Below are 21,501 nucleotides of genomic sequence, written 5' to 3' on the forward strand. Positions count from 1 at the left end.
GTACCCTTAATAAGTAACAGATCAAAGTGGCTATGTAACTAAAGCTTCAATTACTCTTTTCAGTTGCTTCTAGCTAGGGCAGAAGCAGTAAAGATCAGGAGCAGTAAAGATCAGGGGCAAACAGTCAACATATCAATACATTCTGGAAATGTGAAATACTATTTTGAAGGATGTTCTTCACCCTGCATTGCTAAAGCTATACAAAGCAACAATCAGCTGCACTGCAGTAAATCCTGCCTCTGCCCTAAAACTGTTTGGCGTATTTTTAAACCACAAAGTAGAACAAAAGCCCTTATATCATCTCTACGTTTATCATGTACCCTTCTAAAAAGGTGGCCATTCAGCACAAGGAATTCTACAAGTGATGGAGGGATACCGTAGTGGTATAAAAAGGTACAGGCACTACTGTTAATCTCCTTTACTTTCATTATAACTCAGTCCTGTTGTGAACTGTTAAGTCACATCAAGTTACATTGTAGAAGTACTTTGCCACTTTCCTTAAGATGATAAGCATGTAGCAATGATGTAGCTCTGAACATCACCAACTGCAAGCCATTAGGATATGGTAAATGCAATATAACTGTACATTAGTATTTCAAAAGGATAATCCTTAAATGAAGGAATAATTTTGGGTTTTTTAACTGCTTCAAGAGACAGTGTCAGCGTATCAAACCTAATTGTCGCTTTTCACTTTTCCAATGACATTATGCTCGCAAACAAAAGAATACAGGAATAGCCTTCCTCTCTAAGGAGAACCCTTCTTCGCAATGACAGCTGAATGAATTGCCCTGTGGTATCTCCTTCATGTACATGTCAAAGAGATAGGAATAGTGTCCACCTCTAAGATGCCAGAGGGCTGCTTTCATGCAACTTTTTTGTTTTTAAATTACTATCTTTCAAAAAAACAGGTGACAAAGTTGGCTAATAATGCCTTTATCTAATATTTGCAGGTTAATATTTAATCTCTTTTCTTCTGATTTGCTTCAAGATGATAACCATAAACGTTTTTTCTAGTATATTAGCATTGAGTAAAGATAATTTCAAGAAAGATTCTGTGTTCTTGATAAATAAAAAAGCTCTTAAAAAATGTGGAAAAAAAAGTGGGTCAGCATGTAAAAGAATGATGCACTGAGACTTGGTTCATACAAATCTATTTTGTCTCAATATCTCAAAGTGTTCTCTCTCAGAGAACACATTTTATGTTTTAAAATGAGAAATAAAGGTTTGTGACTACTTGCTTTCAAACACTGGAACGTAAACTTGACTTCTGAGATGTTTAGTACTTTCACATCATCACAATGTATAACTCAGAAGCCTAGAGGTTTCAAGTAACACAGGAAGGTTAAAAAAAACCCCAAATGGTACACTGTATGAAACTCCTAAGCTGCCCATGTTAAATACATTTACAGCTGAGCATTACCCATATGCCTTGGAAGTATAAACGGCGTTAAACTCTAGTATATCAGAATAAAAATAGCATATTATATCTGCCCAATAATACATATCTTAACATATTATATCAGCATCAATGTTGCTGAGTGAAAAGCCAGTTTTTAGGGCTGAATAATTATTCTCAGAAAGTAATTTTGGAACCACATAAAAGATATCTCCCTTCCCTCCCACCTCCTCAATAATAAAAGCAGTATTAAAAAAAGAACAGGAGAAAATGTTTTTGCTCAGACTTCACATATCACTTGATCTTTTGAAGAGAAAAAATAAAATAATCTCTTGGGTTGAATACCCAAACATACAGGCTAACCCAACCCTTCGTCCACTCTGCCTGTCCAGCTTCTTTAATATCATACTTGAATATATCCTATCTGAAAGCATGTATGATTTCTACAGTCTTTTTGTTGGTTTTGTTTCATCATGATAAATTGAAGCTCATATGATTCACACATGATGCGATAGGATGAAATACACTGGAAATTATTTTTGCTACCTCATGCATCTTTTCTGTACTTCCACTGAACAAAAAAAAAAATCTTTCCAAGCACCAATATATCTCTGGTTGATAAAGTCACGTGAGCACATGAATAGCAAGGAAAAAAATTAATGGTAATCTAAAACATAAAGCTATTTTATGAATCATTTTGATGAATACCCAGCAAGAGACATAATATAATTACTGTGCCTATTAGGCTGTTATTTATGTCAAAATTCTTGCTTTTGTTGCTTCAGAAGCATTTTAGGATTACAGCACTGTTGAGAGTCTATCAAATGTACTGGCAGATTCAACAAGTAAGAGAAGGAGGCAACAGCTCACTGCTGTTACAACATGAAAACTAAATGTTAAATTTTGTAAATGTAAAAATATGTAGAATTGAAAATAACAAATACAGGGCACTAAGGATAATGGTATAAATGTAAACAAAATAAAGTATTGTGTAGGAAAATCAAAGGCAATGCTGCCATACATTTTCCTGGCCCCTGATATTATCTAATATCAAGTTAATGTATTGTATTGTAAAAGTGTTAAGAAAATTAAGTATTGAAATACAGTATCATGAAAAAATGAGACAGAGAGGAACAAATGAGGGATACAGCCCAGAAAATACTGTCATCTCTTACTGTGTCAGTATTCTCACAGACCAATTCAATCACTCATATTTCAAAATGAACAGTAAGCTTTCCTACTAATACCAGGACCAGCATCTGGTTTCAGGCTGTGTAAGCCATTAACTCCTTCAGTGTTACAGAACTGTAACTAAAAAGTGCCAAGTGGAAAGGTATCAACAGAAATACTATGTTTGTACATTTTCAACAACAAGAACAGTGAAAAGGAAATTGATGAGCAAAAGTTATCCATGATATAGTTCAAATACATCTGGAGATAAGACAGTAGATGGTCATATCCAGACATTAAGGTTTTATTCAGAGATGGCCAAGCTTTGTCTATTTTGAACTTGCTTGGATCAATGGCCTCAGTCCTGCCATAAGCACAAAGAACCATAATGTATTCTCCAATGAAATAGCAAACATTTGTACCCAGAAATATAAACAGGAATACATTTTAAGAGGAACATATAACACCCATTAGTATCACATCAGAACATCTTGTTTAATGTCTCTACAGCAGCCAAAGATACTGAGGAAAAACCAATAAATGTGCATCTTTAGCCACTACAGTAATTTTCCAAACCCACCCCACCTTGCATGCTTCCAGTCCAACAGGACACACAGGAACCCAGATCTTCCAGTTATGGCTATCCTTCTCAGTCACCACTAGCACAGCAGAGATGCTGAATTTCAGGTACAATGAGAAACAGCAATAACCCAAGAAAACAATTCGGAAAATGCAGTACTGCTTTCATCTCATCTTTCTATTCTATTCACCTCATTACATGAGCAATTAAGAAAAAGAAAGACCAACCAACTTTCAAAGGAAATAAGTAAATGATGGCACATATTAGGGTGTATCTCCCTGATTCAATCAGTGTTTAAGTGTTTCCCATCTGTGAGCCACTGGTTAATTCCCATTACACCACCTCCTGTTTGTTTTTTTGGTCATCTACATGACAATAGAAGGATGGAAAATAGATGCTTCACAGAAAACAGAAATGGTGTATAGATGCTACAAGTAGTAAATCCATCTAATAATCTCATGGGTCAGCATTTAGAGTGTTACAAAATTATTATTGCCTAAGAATGAAATCAGAAGAACTGGGGAGGACTTTATAATTGCTTCACCATTAACCTGGAACACTATTGCAAGCCCATAATAAGCAAGGCACTGAGAATTTCAAATCATATTTGACAGATGGGCTTAATTAGTTATTCTCATACAGATTCATAATATTTACTGTTAATATTCATTCTAAAACACCCTGCTGGCTGTGATAATATTTATATGTAAATCCTGTAACGATAAGCTTTCAGTGCAAAACCTCTCCAAATAAAATGATGGATATATTTCAAACTCTGATAAAGAAATGCTCAGGCATCCTGGTTAAGTCTGTCACTTGCACAAGTGCCTCCTTAATCCGTGAAATTACACCTGTCACAGTAAGTTAGCTTTATTAACACTATTTTCTGATCCATGTAAAACTATCAGAAACACAAAGGTATTGAATCTTTAGTTAATTAACATTGCCACCTTTGCATTCATGTGATCAGACCTCTGATTTTTAAGAGTAACTAAATAATATGCAAACAGAGTTTGTCAAATTTCTAAATGAACTGTAGAACTATGGAGGCAAATAATTTGGTGAGACATCAATATTTAGCTATTATCCATTGTGCATATTTAGTGGCATCAAACATGTATTGATAAGGAAAAAAATGATTCCCCAAAAATATCAAGCACATACTTTTTCCCCATACGATGCTTGATCTTACTTCTTAAAATGAATAGCAAACCAGATATGAATAAATTTAAGGAGGAAAACAACGTACTGAATAATATATTGCAAAAATTTTATGTTTATTTACAAACAATGAGAAAGAAGCTCTTAAAAGTGAGAAAACCACAAAAACTCAACTGAGAACTCAGATGGAATATGTCAAACCAGAAGTTATAATACCTTGGTCTTCACTTGATTTTCTTTCTGGTAAAATTCAATATATATATGAGCTCACGTTTCTTTTAATAAGCATGAAGCAATGCTTATACTCAGCATCTGAAAGTATACAGAATCTACAACCACTACATGGAAGGTAGACATAATAATTTTTTGTGTGTGTGTACAAGGGGTCATTTTGAAGGCTTGCACTGAATGTTGAATAGTGAAGGGAAATAAGTTGCCAAGCTTCAATTCATTCATGAGGTTGCCTTATTCAGTTTTCCTGATGAGGAAGAAAAATCAGGCAAATGCACTGCATGGACCCAAAAAGATAAAATGTGATGGAAAACTCCTTGCTGAAATAACCTTTGATTTTAATCCAGTGCCCATTTCAGTCAATGAAAATACTCACGCTGTCTTCAAATAGCTTTGATCTGGGATTTAAAAGAATCTGTCTGACAGATTGTGCTAGACAGTAGGAAGCTCTGACCTTGGCATAAATACACATTGCTGCTTTGACCAATAAAATTCAGTCAGGTATGAGACAATATATGGTTTAGATGAGAAAATTCAGGATACTATAGCAGAGAAATCATGTAGAACCTGAGTTATAATAAGGAGAAAGTGATTTATATCATGATTATGAACAGAAATTATTCCCTTCCTCTTTTTTTTCTTATACCCAGATTGCAAAGACATGAAACTTCCTAGTTACTAGGTTCAGAGGGCATTTGTTTAAAAACTCTAAACCACACATTAAATCCCCAAAGCCTACAAGTTTCTGTAAAATTACAGAAGTAAATCACAGCACAAGACTTCCATGTTACATATCGCAAGCTTTCTAACAGCAATGCCAAATGCAATACACATGCAGACAGTCAGATCTTTATAAATATGCACCTGACACACAGGTCCAGAAAAAATTAACAAGCAGAAGCAAATGTATTCGCTAAAGCAATCAGTTGTGATTAGAAAAGGAACATCCACCTGCCAGATGAAGGCTGTTTAAGACTGGTCAGTCTCCTATCTAAGCTGTTGCACCATGGGGATGAAACCTAGCAAATCTATTCCCTTCTACAGATTAAAAATTCATATAAATTTCACTAACAAAAATGTGGGTTTCATACCAGGAGTATGTTTTAGTTTCCTTCAGATAAAGAAAGCAAAACCAAACACTAAAATAGCCCAAAACCAAAGTAAAAAAATCACACTGAAAACCCCACCAAAACCAGCCCTATAATTATGCTCTGCTCTAATGCTAGCAGCAAATAATTTGAAAAGATTAGTCACAACCAAATTCTAAGATATGAAATATGTTCTTCTAAATACGCTGTGAAAACAGTATTTCCTTCTAGTTCTAACTTCCTTTGAGTATTAGGATTGAATAACATCTTGTTCAGTGTATGTGGTAGAATTAGCAATGGACTACAAAATAAAGACAGCCACAGCTTTTCAAAAGCATTTTCGTCATGTAATATAAAAAATTCTTATTAAAATCATGGCAAAATGCTTCAAAAAGGAAAACCAACCATTAGTTATTAAAAGACAGACTGCTGGAAATGACCTACCTGTTTTCAGAGGCAGCAGATTTCCTCTGGCAAACAATAACAACTGGTGCATATTTCCCGGTATAATCCACACTCTCTCTGATATCCCATAAGTATGGGCTGCTGGCTCTTACACTGAAAATGTTCACACCTTTCTTTACCGTTGCCCTAGGACAAACAAGAGGATATTTCACCAATTAGATACAAAATGTCAGCTCGAGCTATTACTTATTTCTTCATTATTGTCTCATTACTGCCCCACAGGAAATGCTACCGCTATTAGAGTATCACAGTATTACAAGAAAAAGAGATGAGAGAATTAATTTAAGAATTCCATATTTCGAAGAAATCAGATAAAGATAGAAGTCTTATTGAACTAATGGTAATTACAGTTTTAGTCATAACTAAATTGCAGAGTAGATACGTTCTGGAGCATGCTCCTCAACTTCTGCTCTTCCATTATCCACACTGGTCACCACTGAGCACGTTAAGGCTCTCTTGACTAGAATTTATTCTATCAGGGAGGTAAGTATCACTTTTGACAGAAGATCTCTGGTTATTGCTGAGGCTTATATATGCAGTGAGGAGCCATTGCCAGGTCTCATATTACAAGCAAAACTACCTTTTCTTCTCCCCCTGTCCCAGATTACTTGAAGATGACATTTCATACCTTTGTTCCAATTTTCACTGCCTGAGTCCAAAACATTTCTTCGTTATTTTTTTTTAAATATCATTGGGCTTAATTGTTCTATCACCTCTGACCCTAAATACACTTAGAAATATTCCTATTTTCCAAAAGCAACTTTTCTTTGGAAGTCTGTTCCTATGTGTAAGGTTAAACAATAGGAAAAGCTGTACAACAAAATGTCAGAGTCATGACAACTGGACTGGCTCCTACTAAGAAGTACTTTGTGGTTCTCATGTGTTAGCGTAATAATTCTCGATCTGAATAACCAGTGGAGAACAACAATATGTATTTTTTTAAAATGTTTTATTTCTTAACAGGTGTTGCATTGCTTAATTTTTTCTCTCCCTTTCTTTAAATATCTAATTACGTATCTTGAGGCACTACTGAATTAGTCCACAGATACATGACACTAACCAATTTACTGATATAGAAGTTTCTGGTAATGTTAACTTTTAGGTTCTGAATGGGATTACAAAAAGTCCATTGTGGTCAACCAGCCTTATTTAACCAGTTTAATTATATTTATTTAAAATCTCATACACAAAATCCATTCAGAGTTATGGCAACTTCTCAGTTCTGGGCAAAAAAAACCAAAAAGGTATGTGATTTTTTGGTATGAACAGCTGCCACCATGCAAAGATGCTAGTATAAATAAAGAAAGCACTAGCAGCTCTGCCTCTGCATAAAATTACTTGTGAAATCTTTGAAGGACAACATCCACACAGATGTTCTCAGAATAAAAAGCCAAAGGATTCCTTCAGCTGTGTGGGACAAAAAGGGTTGTATCTCATTTCTTCTACCACTAACTCAATAGCAGTGGCTGTAATTTCCTTAGCACTCCTGGAAGGATACATGAAGGCTGCCAATTTGTGCTCAAGGTCTACGCTAATTGCAGAAAATGTATTTTAAGCACGTGCAGCTGCTGCTCCTAGACCACAAACAACCTTCAGGCCAAGAGATCAATGGTCAAGGAGCAGAAATTAAGCTGCATTCCTAGAATGTTACAGAAAGACAGGGAGACAGAAAAAAGCCAAAAAATCTGGATTAAACATTTTTCAGCATATCTTCAGTATTCCTAATGACCAGCATCTGGTCCCACCTTTCCATTCCATCTCAAGAAAGGAAAACTGCTCGGTGTTAACTAAGACCAATAAGAGAAAAATTATTCCCATTTCCTAGGGAAATGAGGGTGGCTCAATTCTTTTCAAGTTAAGCTAGCTGTGATTAAGAAACTCATACCCACCCTTCTAGCTCTCTAATGCAGTTGCTGTCTCCCCGACAGTTGATTGTGGCTGATGGGAAGGTGCTGGTGTGGGATTTGGGCCACCTAGCTAGGCTTGTGTATTTGAAAAACCAACTGTCTTGATGGAGCTGACTGACTGTGCTTAGCTCTAGCACAGCACAGTAACTGAATCACTCATGGCCAGAGACTGCTTGCAAGGGTGTGAGTGGCTGATTCCATGTCACAAAGCCACATATGCCTTGAGCTTGCGCTGTAAGGTTGGCCCCTCAGGTTTGCCATGTAGGTGTAATAAACCATTGGTGTAGCACACAGTATGTTTGATCAGTAACCAATTGCTACCCCACAGTCTGCACAGGCCAATGAGTATGTCTGAAATTTCTACTTGTTGTGGAGCCTCCCTAGAACATGCGCAGGAACACTGATCCTGCTGTGAGACAGTTCGAAATCCTGGACAAACATATTAAGCCCTTGGATTCTCTTGGATAAGATTCTGAGGGAGTAGGGGGCAGGGGGAAGGAAGCGTACATGTCCTGATAACACAAGCACATTGTAGCTTTACAAAAATGCAACCCTTTTCCCATGACTGGACATTAAGAACAATTATGATGTTACAATTGCTACCTAAAAACACACAACAGATTATACTGATTATACAACAGCTATGTTTGTATATGTTTTATTAACAAAACTGGGAGGGAATCAATTAAACCACAGCATAGTCTACCTTGCTCTGCTGGCACATATGCAATAGCTTTACTGCCACTGAGAATCACAGAATTATATACTGGTTTGTGTTGGAAGGGACCTTAAAGATCATGTAGATCCACCCCTCCTGCCATGGGCAGGGACACCTTCCACGAGCCCAGGTGGCTCCCAGCCCCGTCCAGCCTGGCCTTGAGCCCTGCCAGGGACGTACACAGCTGCTCCGGGCAGCCTGTACCGGCGCCTCGCCACCCTAGGAGCAAAGAATTTCTTCCTAATACCTAATCTAAATCTACCGTCTTTCAGTTCAAAGCCATTCCCCCTTGTTGAAGCGCTACATGCCCTTGCAGAAGTCCTGCCCCAGCTTTCTCGTCAGCTCCTTTAGGCACTGGAAGGTGCTCTCGGGCCTCCCCGGTGCCTTCCCTTCCCCAGGCTGAACAACCCCAACTCTCTCAGCCTGTCTGCACAGGAGAGGTGCTCCAGCCATCCCATCATCTTCATGGCCCTCTTCCGGACTCGCTCCAACAGGTCCATGTCCTTCTTACGTTGGGGGCCCCAGAGCTGAAGGCTGTACTGCAGGTGGGGTCTCACCAGAGCGGAGCAGTGGGGAGAATCACCCTGTTCATGCTTCTTTTGATGCAGCCCAGGATACAGTTGGCTTTGGCTTTCTGGGCTGCAAGTGCACATTGCCGGGTCACACTGAGCTCCTCAACAACCAACACCCCCAAGTCCTTCTCCTCAGGGCTGCTCTCGCTCCACTCTCCGCCCTGCCTGCGTTTGTGCTTGGGATTGTCCCAACCCATGTGCAGGACCTTGCACTTGGCCTTGTTGAACTTCATGAGGTTTGCTTGGGCCCACCTCTCCAGGCTGTCGAGGTCCCTCTGGACAGCACCACTTCCCTCCGGTGTGTTGACCGCACCACACAGCTCGGCATTGTTGGCAAACTAAATGAGGGTGCACTCGATCCCACTGTCCGTGTCACCAACAAAGACATTCAACAGTGCTGGCCCCAATACCGGCTGCTGAGGAACGCCGCTCGTCACTTGTCTGCACTTGGACATCAAGAAAGCTGTTTAGGGTCTCAGTACAGCTAAGTAAACAGCCATACATTGAAAACAGAGGAAATTTCTCACTTATATTTTACAAATCATTAAAAACCTGATTAAAATAAGTGTACACACACAGACACGTAACTGATACCATCCTCTTGTTTTCTGTCCGGACTCCTTTAAATGCCAGAGTGATGAAGTAAACCAGAAAAACAGACACAAACCCAGTAAGACAAGCTCAGTTTGTCTGTCGATGGTGTTCACTTTATGCAATGATAAACTGCCATCCTGCACTGATTCCTGATGATTCAAAGCAAATGCAAGTCACTGCATACACTCCTTGCGGTAACTGCAGTCTGTGGATTAGGAAGATTTTTTTATAAGGTCTAATTTAGTCATCTATTAAAAGGCCCAAATCCCTAATTTTACTGAAAACAACAACACAACAAGATCATTTCTTTGTACACAATTAGAGGTTAGGAACTCTTTTTGAAGAATCAGTTAAATATATTTCTATAATTAGCACAAAAGCTTCAATTCCGTGATGCCAGGAAATGCTTCTTCCTCTAGTGTATCTTGTTGTTATTTTTGCCACTGTGGTGAAATTGTGGAATTTTACTCACCCAATTTACAATGGCAGTAGCACTTTGCAGTTACCAAAGAATGACCTGGATGAAACAGGGTTAATAATACCCAAAGGTAAGTTATTTGCCAACAGATAAAACTGAAGATACCTGAGGTGAAAACACTGTAACTGCTGTCAGGGCTCAATTACTTTTTTGCAAATCTGCTTTATTGAATTGCCTGGCTGTCAAAGGGCAAGCCAGGTCTTCAACCCTTCAGCTGCTCTTGTGAGCGCTCACAAGACAGCCTCTCAGTTCAGCCAACTAAGGTTTCTCAACTGCAACACAAAAAGGCATATGACAAAGCTTTTTAATATATTTGCTCACAGTTAACAGTTCTAAGTACAACAGATTTCACATTTGCTTGAAGCACTGTGGCTGGGCAGCAGCAAGTAAAAGTTGTTCAGGTCTTTTGTGCCCATCACCTCACTTTGGGCCAGATTCTACTTGGGAAAAGAGGAGGAAGGGAAGCTGTTACTAAACATTTCAATCATAGCTGATTTTGGGTTGTGGTGGGGGTTTTTTTTCAAACAAGGAGCCTATCCAACTAAACACTTTCATAGTGTTATAAACTATAACAATTAAATTTATTTTGGGTTCAATCAATTTAGGTTGAGAAACAATAAGGAAAACCAGCACTGGGTGCGCGGAAAACTCAATTAGTTCCACCACACGCACACCTGAGTCCTAAAAGCAGCATCTTTTATCCCCGGATCTTGACCAATCTCCTCTTGCCGGATGTCCGTCCTGCTCTTTCCCCATTGGGCCGTCAGGGTACACCTTCTCCTCCTATTGGCTCTCCTTTGGCGCGCTTTTTCAAATCTCAAGGACTTTGTCCCCTTTGGCAGGCCTTCTCTGGCATGGTTTCGCTTTCCTTATCTCCTTTGGTGGGCTTTTCCAAGCAGCGATTGCCTCAGGGGAAGGGGAAGCCATCACATTGTCTTAAAGGAGAACCACACGTGCCCACTCACCACAACTGCGATACAGGTCCCAGATTTACACAGGGTACAACAATTAATTACACTTATCACAGTACATTCTATTTTTGACATGAATCATGACTGCGTTTATCACAATAGGTATTCCTACAAGCTGTTATTTACCTATGGATCACTGCTCAAAGTGCAGCATATCAGTTACTGAGACTGGTCAGCAACTCACCCCTTGCACCAAATCAATCATGGCAAACAATGCCCCTGGGAGTCCTCAGTCCCTGAAAACCCATCAATGCTGACAGGGTACAAATCAAGAAAAGGGAGGAAGAAAAAAAAAACATAGAAGGAACTCCCAGAATCAATACATCACACCTGAAATCAAGGAAATACATTTCCTAAGTGCATAAAGATAGCGATTCTTAATTCTATCTCATAAACCCCTAAATGCCATTTTAGTAATAAAAGAGGCTTCAACTCAAACAATTAAAATGCAGGCAATGTCCTCTCTCGTTTACCAAAGTGTCTGTTTTAGCATCTCCCATTTTTTGCAGTTTACAACCAGTTATCGCTTAGCTTTCAGTCCACGTCATTACTGCAGGCTGGTAACGGCTGTGAAATCGTTACTTAAGTGTTGTATAAAGTGGAACAGCTGGCTGCTGAAAAATAACAGCATTACTTCACATGTGCTGCTGAGTGCCATGGTACAATGTCAACAAAGTGTCTGGTTTGAAGCACCACAGGGAAGGGAAAGACAGAGAGGGAGGGAGGGAGCAGGCATGCAAATTCACCCTCAAGACATGCAGGAGATCAAAGGCAAGGAGCACAGATATCCTGCCACAGGCAGGACTCCCCTCTCCACATTTTACTCCTGACAATGTCCTGCATGCAGCACACAAATATCACACATCCCTTCACTCCAAAACAAAGTGCAGATAAACAGGGAATCTAACTGCTAAACGGCTCTAAATAAAGATGGTTTAGACCCATGACATTGCATCTAGGTTTTTATTACTGTGAGTACTCAGGGCAAAGATCTGTGGGAATCTTTCATGCTCCTTCCGAGAAAGTGAGCTATTGTCAACATGAAAGGAATAAAAAGAAAAGGGAGGCTGTTAAAACAGGTGCTACCACTGGTTATCATCTTGTTAGCAGTTGAGACTAGAAGGCGGCACATAAATTGCACGCAGAGGGGTACGTTTTTCAGAGCTTCTGGGCACTTACCAGACATCACAGTAGGCTCTGAATTTGTCTTGTCACTGTATCTCCCCAAAGCACTTCAGAAATAACTTGAGGGGGATTCTATTTCTGTTTATCTTTAGTGCTTTTTCCTGCCCAGAGCCTAATCTTAACCCAGCAACAGAGACCAAAGCAGTGTTTAGCTGTACAGGATGGCAGTCTTCACTTTATTCATATTCACCCCCTTTGGATAGCACTGACAGCACTTACAGGTGTAAGGAGAGTCTATTTCAGACCAAAGACAAGCAAAATGTGAGTGGAAGTGGACCTGTCGATAGTTCTTCATGTCATAAGACAAAGAAATCGCATCCATTTCCACTCACCAGAAAGTCTAATCCACTGATCTAAACCAGCAGCAAAACACTCCCTGCAAGAAACCCTGAAAGCATTCATGGTCAAATTAGTGCTGCTACAGGTGGAAACATCTAGCTCCACAATGCTAGCTTCGGGGAGGCTGAAGAGCTAAAATAGTCATCCTCCAGACTCTAACTGTGAGCTGACAGACCTCATCAGGGTCTTTCTGAAGACCAGAACTAAATGCCACAGCTTGAGGATCAGGTAATATGGGAGTGGATGCTACCATGGGATCTAAAATTTAGACATGAATTTTGGCATGTCTAAGTGGTAGATCTATTCAAAGAATTCCCAGGTAGCTGTCTCTCACTGGCAAGTCAGTAAAAGCAGATTGATGACCGTCTCAAAAGCGAGCATTGTTGACTACATTAAAAGCACTCATCCTCTGCAGTATCTGAGGTCATTCTGTTACTGCATGTTGCACAAATGAGACCATGCTGATACCAGAACACTTTAGCCTGACATTTGTATCCTGACTTTTCACCTCCTGCAAACAACCTCCTCCCCTCCCAGAGGCTTGATTCTACCAAGCAATCCCAGGACCAGTTCCATTCTCTTTTCAAGCATGGGAAAGAAATATGTGTTACTGCCCACCATCATCCCTCAGACTATTGCCACATTTTTTTGGTTATGCTTAACAGGTTCAGAGAGTTGGTCCAGAATCAAAGGAAAAAATACAGCTTATCCTGTCTTCCTGGGATCCTAATGCAGCAGTGACATATTTCCTATCTTACATTGCATGTGCTGCACCTGCAGCTCTCTGTACTCAAAGAATTGTATTTAAATGCACTGAAACATCAGATACCAATGGAAAACAGCAACAAATTCTCTGCCTTTAGTTCAGGACAGGCTTTTTAATTCTGGAGTACCAAAATCAAAGACAACACAGGAAAGACAGGGGTGTGAATGAATGCCAGAAAAGCAAGTAAGCACAGGGGAGGAAAAGCCAGTTCACATCTTATACTCACGATGGCCAGCTGGAGAGAGATTTAAGCTGAAGTTGTCATCCTGCATTTCTCTAGATGTTTCTTCCCAAGTTCTTTTCTTCTCCAATTCGGTATCTTGCAAAGCCCCCATTTATATGCTAGTTAGGAACTTTCCAGAATTTTGTTTATTTGGGTCTTATTTCAGGGTCTTAGCCACATGAAATATTTTTGCTGACACTAGATCACTAGAAACAAAACCTTGGTCACAAACTTCTCCCTCAAGGCGACAGGGTACCTTACCTAAGGTAGCTTGACAATCAGACAAAAAATAAAATGTGTCTGTCATTGAAAAAACAGGCAGAACTCAACCTGTGTTTCTTAGAGTTAAGGCTTACTTACAGTAAGCAGATAAAAACTAAGTGTACCAAAGCTTTTTGATTTTTATCCGAAGAAATAAAGGCCATTAAAAAACAACCCTGGTTTTCCTAACAGGAACAAGCCTTCATTGTTGAAATTCTTTCAATGGAAGGAACTGTATTTGAAGAGAGCCCATATAAAAAAAAAAACTGGTTTAGAACGGACTAAACAAATTACAGCTTTCTCAGTACAACAGGAATGACGTACAAAAATCAGGTCATGCAGTAGGACACTTCATGCTAACCATCTGACTGTCTGCCTTTTAATTTCATAATCAATTTTGGCATGGCTTATAAAAGACAGGATTTGGATGCTAGAATCTAATGTACAGGGCTGACTTCAGTACGACTTGTTTTGTTTGCTTTCCCCATTGAGTACTTCATGTACAAACCAGTGTTGTCAGTTGTTTTCAGATAAGATGCCTCAAAGTTTCTTCAGATTACACTAATAGTTTCACTGATTGAAAATCCACAGCAGAAGAGAATCGGGAGTCCCTGAGATACTGATGGAGCTGGAATAATTTATGGAGAGCGGTCTAGCACAACATAAGCTATTTAAAGCTGTATAACATACCCACAAACTCTTATTAAGGTCTGTGGTTTTCAGCCCTGTGAGACAGAAACCAGTTATCATTATGCAACACCATGAAAGCAGATTAAAATTAAACCCATCTGTTTATATATGGGTTTGCAATGCAGCTTTTCCAAAGCATAACATGTTCTCCATCTAATTAACATTTCAGGAGGAAAAAACATTCCGCCCAGACACTAAACCACCCTCATTCAAATGGCGATATTACAAAAACACAGCCCAGGTGGATTTATAACAAAATTTAATTAGTGAAAGGGCACCAGACCTATTTTGGCTTCAGAGGTTACATAGTGCATACCAAGAGTCAAATAAAATAGATCTCTTTGTAATATGTTTCTCTTGGACTTGACAAAATTGCCTGTAGTGCTTAAGAGTTTATGTGCATACACACAGTTGCATACATACATGTACATGCACACATTACACACACGGATTTAGATTTTATTTCTGTGGCTTTCAAAAAGAAAGTCCTTATTAAAAACATGTTTTGCAAGATGTAAAATGCACAAGTCTCTGGAGATTTAAAAGGAAAGAACACATACAGGTCAGTTCAAAGCAGAAACAAATACAGAGTCTGTAGCTCTGACTTCTATCCACTTACTAAACAAGCCATGAGAGAGCCTGATCCTGAGTGGGAACCAGAACCCTTTGTGGCCTGCAGAACTGGATCTTCTTGTATTAGAGAGACCCTGAATTAGAGTTCAGGAAGCAAACTGTAGGAGTTACATGAGTAATAACAAGTGCTATTCCTTCTTATTGACTCCCCAGAGACCCCAGAAGCAGTCATCTTGGGACTATCAACATGAAGGAAAAGTCAGAAACAGGTTTTTCATAAACTTCATGTCTGTGTCAGCCAGCGGTCTGGCTGGTACACCCTTCTGCTAATTTCATCTTGTGGACTGTACATGATGTTAAATAAGTGGCAAAGCAGTGAGAAAGAGGAATATAGCAGCATCATAACCTGAAGAGGCACTACAGAATTATTACTGAGAATATTGCCTTTTAGTAGCATATATGATAGATAAGACATTACTGTTACAACTGACAATGTTCTGTCAGCTATGTTCTAGAGGAGGCATTACTGTGTTAAGGGACAAGTTGGTACTCCTGCCCATAACTGTATCTTAATATGAATTACTAAACAGGCACAGAGATGTTTAAAAGGAAATACTGTCCAAAAGCTGATAGAGGTCAAGGCAAGGAGGTAATCCATGACCTCTTCGCACCCCAAACTATTCAGCAAATGCAGTGCTGTGACATAACACTGACTTACTGTCACCTCTCTCAGCTGCATGACATTGTTTTCCTACAGGAACAGATAATTGGGCAATAATGAGCAACAATACTAAACCAAACAAAATATTTATATATTCAAGGGTGTGAAGGAAGGTGTTTGTTTACAGAAATGAAAGACAAAGATAAAGAGTGCTGCCTGCTGATTTAAAGTGGTTGGGAGCCCTGTGTACTGTTTCCAACTACTGTTTTCAAAATAAATGCAAAAATATGATGTAAGGTCTGAAATATATTTTCCTAAACTGCTTGTAAAAAAAAACCAATGCCACACATCCTTTCCTGGCCAAACATCAGCAAAGTTCTAACAGCACAGCCTGGTTTTTTGTTTTTATTTTTTTTAAAAAATTAAGACTTAGATTTAAGAAATTTTTTTACATTAAGACTTAGGTTTAGGATAGGACAGGAAAAACAAAGCACAGTACTAGGGACACTGTGCAGTGGAAACACCTTTTCACAGGTGAAAAACATGGTAGGAAACAGCTACCATACCGCAACAAGCATGCGAGTGAAGCTGGTCGCAGGCAACCCCCAGTGACCCATCCAGACCACAAGATGAGTGTAATGAAGGATCACCCAGTTATCCACTGCAGGTGGAGTAAAACAGAGCACAGAACAACAGAACAATTTTTTAAGTGCTGTAGGGACATCTAAATTTCTGTGTTTATGTAAGTATATTTTATGCTGTCTGGGCAAGTAACAAGTGGAGAAGAAATTGTTCTGGATTCAATTAGATTTGCTGAGAACATTAGAAGCACACTGAATAAAGGTGACAAGGCTGGTGAATTGTGCAGTACAAGTCTTCCAAAACAAACCATTGCAGAAGTAGGAACAGAGCTGTATATTCTATATATATACACCAAGAAGCAATGGGGTCAGTAAGACTACTTCTTTGCCTTTATCTGCAAAGCAGTATACTGTGCAGGACCTTGTTCTGAAGTCACACAATAAGACACAACTGTTGAGGGAGGCAGATACTACCCCAGAGCTATACCCTGGCTAATCAACTTTTTACAAGACTCAGATGGACGGATGCTGCTAGCAATGAAAACTATGAGAACGTTGGCTTATCAAGATCAACAACTACCACCCAAACTCCACCACTAGCTGTCTGATGTTCAGTGAAAAAAAGAGTGTGCACCTTAAAGTAAATGCTTCAAGGCTGAGACTAAGATTTATTAGCAATCACAATAATATCATGAATGCAGATAGCATGTTTATCTCAAAAGAATCTCCAAAATGTTCCTCTCCTGGAATGAGTCCTCTCCTGGAGAGACTCAACTGCACAAATGCTTTGGGCACCTAATGGTCCTCCCAGTGAGGGCTCATCTCCTGCAGCCCCAGCGCCTGACATTGAGTCTGCTCTTCCTGTTATTCACAGTGATACCCTGAAACTCATGCACTCTTGGTAAAGGGTTTGGTGCTTGGAAGTGATCTAAAAAAGGTTCTTTAGTAGAAAGTTTAATTTAAACTTCATAAGCAGGACAGTCCTGGGGTATTTCGAAATCACACCCTAAAGCAAAAATTAATCATAGATTTATTTAGGTTGGAAATGACATTTGAGATCCTGTTAACCCAGTACTGCCAAGCCCACCACTAAACCAGTTCCCTGAGCACCACACATACCTGCTTTTTAAACACCTCCAGAGATGGTGATTCCACCACCTCCCCGGGCAGCCTGTGCCAGCGCTTGACAACCCCTTCTGTGAAGAAATTCTTCCTAATATCCAATTTAAGCCTCCCCTGGCGTAACTTTCCTCTTGCCCTGTCGCTTGTTACCTGGGAGAAGAGACAGACACCTCTCCCTGCCTACCACCTCCTTTCAGGCAGCTGGAGAGAGTGATCAGGTCCCCCCTGAGCCCCCTACTCTCCAGGCTGAACACCCAATAAAGGATGTAGGTTATCCTTGGCCCTCCTTTTGTTTCTGATGTATTTATAAAAACATTTTTTTGTTATCTTTTACGACAGTGGCTGGCCTGAGTTCTGGCTGGGCTTTCTCCTCTCTAATCTTTGCCCTGCATAACCTTATGACATCCCTGTAGTCCTCCAGTGCTGCCTGCCCCTTCTTCCAAAGGTGGTAAACCGTTCTTTTTTTCCCCCAAGTTCCAGCAAGGCTGCTGTATTACAGCCTTGCATTACCTTGACAGTATTACCTTGACAGTCTTAACAAAGACCGATCAGTGGAAATGAGTTAGCGTTGTTCCCTAGCAACTTCTCACAGCTGCAGAAAAAAACAATTTTCTAGACACCACAGAAATTGTGAATACTTAGTTCTCTTATACAGGAATCCTCTCACCTATTGCCTATATGCAGCCCCTCTAGGAGGTAGCAAAGGAACAATTTATGGCAAGCTGTACCATTATGTTAACTTGTCCAAAAATTTAAAATAAGACCTATAGATCCCTATGTGCTGTGTTTGTCCTTCATTCAATGACATATATGTAAGATGTTCAAAGATTAGCATCAGAGAGACAGGAAAAAAGTATGTAACAACCTTTGCTGCAGAAACCCTAAGCCTGCAAGCGCTTTTTCATAAAGGTGTTTCCTCTACTCATGGGAGCAATTCCACTGATTTCTAACAACATTATTTAAGGTTTACAGAATCAGGTCTACAGTAAAGAAAATGTAAAGTGTATAGATAAAGGATTCAAATTCTTTAATGGAGAAAAAGCCTGCATTGCTCCAAAAAGTTGCTATCGGCATAAAATAGATATTCACTAAGCAATTCAAATAGGATTTTTTGTTATATACATAAAATCTCAGGCTGAACACCATACATCTGTACTGACATATTTAATCACCTTTTTGTCATCTGCACGAGTGGGTACCAAAGCAACATTTGCTAAATAACAGCAAGGACTTCTGCTGCAGGCAAACCCTAATAGCTCAAGTGAAGCCACTGATGCAGAAGGGAGTTCAATTAATACAAAAATGACACTGCCCAAAATTGTTCTGTGTCCTTAATGTAGGGTACACATAACGTTGTCTGCATCTAGCTGCAGCAGCCAACCATAATGCATGTCAGAGCACAGTTACGGTTATGATTTTAATACTGGAAGAGCCATAGAAGATGGCTTGGCTGATCCAAGCAAGCAGAAGCAGGGATCACTTGGAATTACACAAAACCCTCCCTGTTAATTGCTCTCCAAGACAGAGCTATTTTGAAGGAACACAAAGGCAGTTGGTAATCTTCTCCACATATAAATCCTGAAAAACTAATAATTGCATCTCCTCTCAGCCTCAAATTTCATGTATATCCTTGGACTGGTTTATTCTATTTGTGCATTTTAATATGATAAAGAGGAGTTAGAGACTTTTCATCACAGCATATTATTGTTCTGACAACTCTACTGTAGAGTTCAAATGTGTGAGAACACCTAACGTCCACCTATCAGTGGTCAAAGTTAAATGGCATAAAATGGAATATGGGAACTTAAAATACAGACTGAGTAAGAAATAGAGCGCATATATGTTGATTTTTTTATATATATATTAAATATTTGTAGTTTTAAACACCAGGTTTAATGTATCACGTTTTTTGGAAGCAGACTGGTCTTTTGAAAATAGAGGTTTTAAAAAGGTTTAGTGAGTTCATGTACAGGAATCTAATTGTAGCAATGACTGACATTTTTTACTTCTGCAGCAAAAGCCCAGTAGCAATCAGCCAAAAATGTTAACACTTCAGATCATCTGCCACTTTTTAAAACTCTCTAGGCAGAAATGACCACTAGACAATTGTTTTTGAAAGTTAAAAGGTTGTATCCCTGCCTACCAGCTGGTAGGAAAAAATCCGCTAAGAAATACGAGCCTACAAAATCAGGCAACCAAAACACCAACACAATGGATAAAATGGCTAGATGATAAAGTGCTGAATGATAGAATACATCAAGCCTGAAGAAACTATGATGGGAGAGAAAAACTGAAGAAAGGGAGCCCAGGAAAATAACTTGAACTGTAAGTTTACCAGTCATTGACTTTCCCTCATTTTTGAAACTACAAGAAGTGTGAGCTATCGTTTCAGGATTCCCCGTGATCCTTGTTAGAAAGAAAGGATTTTACAACATAGCGTAACACTACCATTCAGCATGGGAAACCCATATGGTCATAGTTAAGAAGGAAATCAATAGTCTGCCAGGTGATTAAGGCATCCCTCAGACCCAGGAAGATCCCAGCACTTGTTTGCTTAGCTTTGCCTCTGATCAGTTAACTCCTGTGTTCTTGCCAGGTGGATATGCACTCACTAACAAATCTATTTGTGACGCTTTGACAGTTTTGATAAACTTTTGGTCAAAATTAACATTAAGATTCTCAGTTTCAGCCACATGCAGCAGTTCTCTCCTGACTGTGCACTGAAGCAAGTCTGGGACACACATTGTCTCCTCCGAGCACAGGTCTGTAGCCCAGCCAAGTGCTGCAACACACGCCAGGTACACCTCTGATCAGACCTGAGAGAGCACATCATCAATTTAAACGCATTTAGTGCTGGTGTAGAGCTGGCACCCAAACTCAAGCCACCTGCCTTTCTGGTGTGGGGCTGCTCCAACCCTCGAGCACACTGATACACTGCAGCTGGCCTGTTTAAGTTATGGCAGACCCAGCAGGCCTTCCTGTGGACTTCAGCAGTGAGGATATAATTTGCTCTTTTCCCTCAACACATGCCTTGTACTGGGTTTAGTACCAGAGTTTATAAGGGAGTCTTGGAGACCTGCCTGTAGTGCAGTAGGAGACTGTGCAGAGTGAAACAATACCGAGGACACCATGTTTATGCTATTAGAAGATTCAGTGGCTGCACCTGCTGCTGTCCTAGTTCCACGGTTTGGTGCTCCTTTAGCTGATGGGAGTACATTTGGTGACCATATCTTCTGTTTTAGCGTAAATGGAAAGGAATCTAACTTGTTTACTTCACAACTGCTCTGTACTATGGATTAAAGCACAGTAGGTGAGGACAAATAAAGAGACTCACTCTGAAAGTATGCTTAGAATGCAAGCTGAACACTGAGGCCTACATTCTAACAGACACTGTAGGATGGTTAAGGAGATAAATCTTACAGCAAAAACTGGATGTGACTGAATATTACCCTCTAAAACAATCACTTTTCCAAATAAGATGCCAGTAGCACCAGAGGACTTTGTGAATACACACCCTCACCCCTTCTAAGCCACGTTCTTTGGCTGAAGATTTGTCTTCTCAAAGCAACTGCTTTGAGACATTCAATATGTTCTATTCCCACGGAAGTCATCGTAGAAGCCACAGTCTAGCTCTGTGACCCACTGAAACATTACAGGCAATTTAGGTCGGCAGAATACAATACATGTTGCTGTTTTGATAACTGGGTTAAATGTCACAATATTGAAAACACTGGAAAATCTAACTGAACTTCCTAACACAACAGACTGA

The 21,501-nt window shown here is 39.6% G+C and overlaps 1 protein-coding gene across 4 annotated transcripts in view; it reads right to left on the bottom strand.

Moving 5' to 3' along the window:
- TMEM132D (transmembrane protein 132D) overlaps positions 1 to 21,501 on the bottom strand; it is a 261,573-nt gene that overhangs the window by 155,045 nt on the left and 85,027 nt on the right. For all 4 annotated transcript variants that reach the window (XR_005829000.1, XM_040601771.1, XM_040601761.1 and 1 more), the window contains one exon: positions 6,071 to 6,217. Coding sequence is in view for 2 of the 4 variants with exons in the window: in XM_040601761.1 (XP_040457695.1) it covers positions 6,071 to 6,217 (147 nt within the window). In the remaining 2 variants the exon portion in view is untranslated. The remainder of the gene's footprint in view (positions 1 to 6,070; positions 6,218 to 21,501) is intronic.

Source organism: Falco naumanni, chromosome 1 (assembly GCF_017639655.2).
Source record: "Falco naumanni isolate bFalNau1 chromosome 1, bFalNau1.pat, whole genome shotgun sequence".
NCBI lineage: Eukaryota > Metazoa > Chordata > Aves > Falconiformes > Falconidae > Falco > Falco naumanni.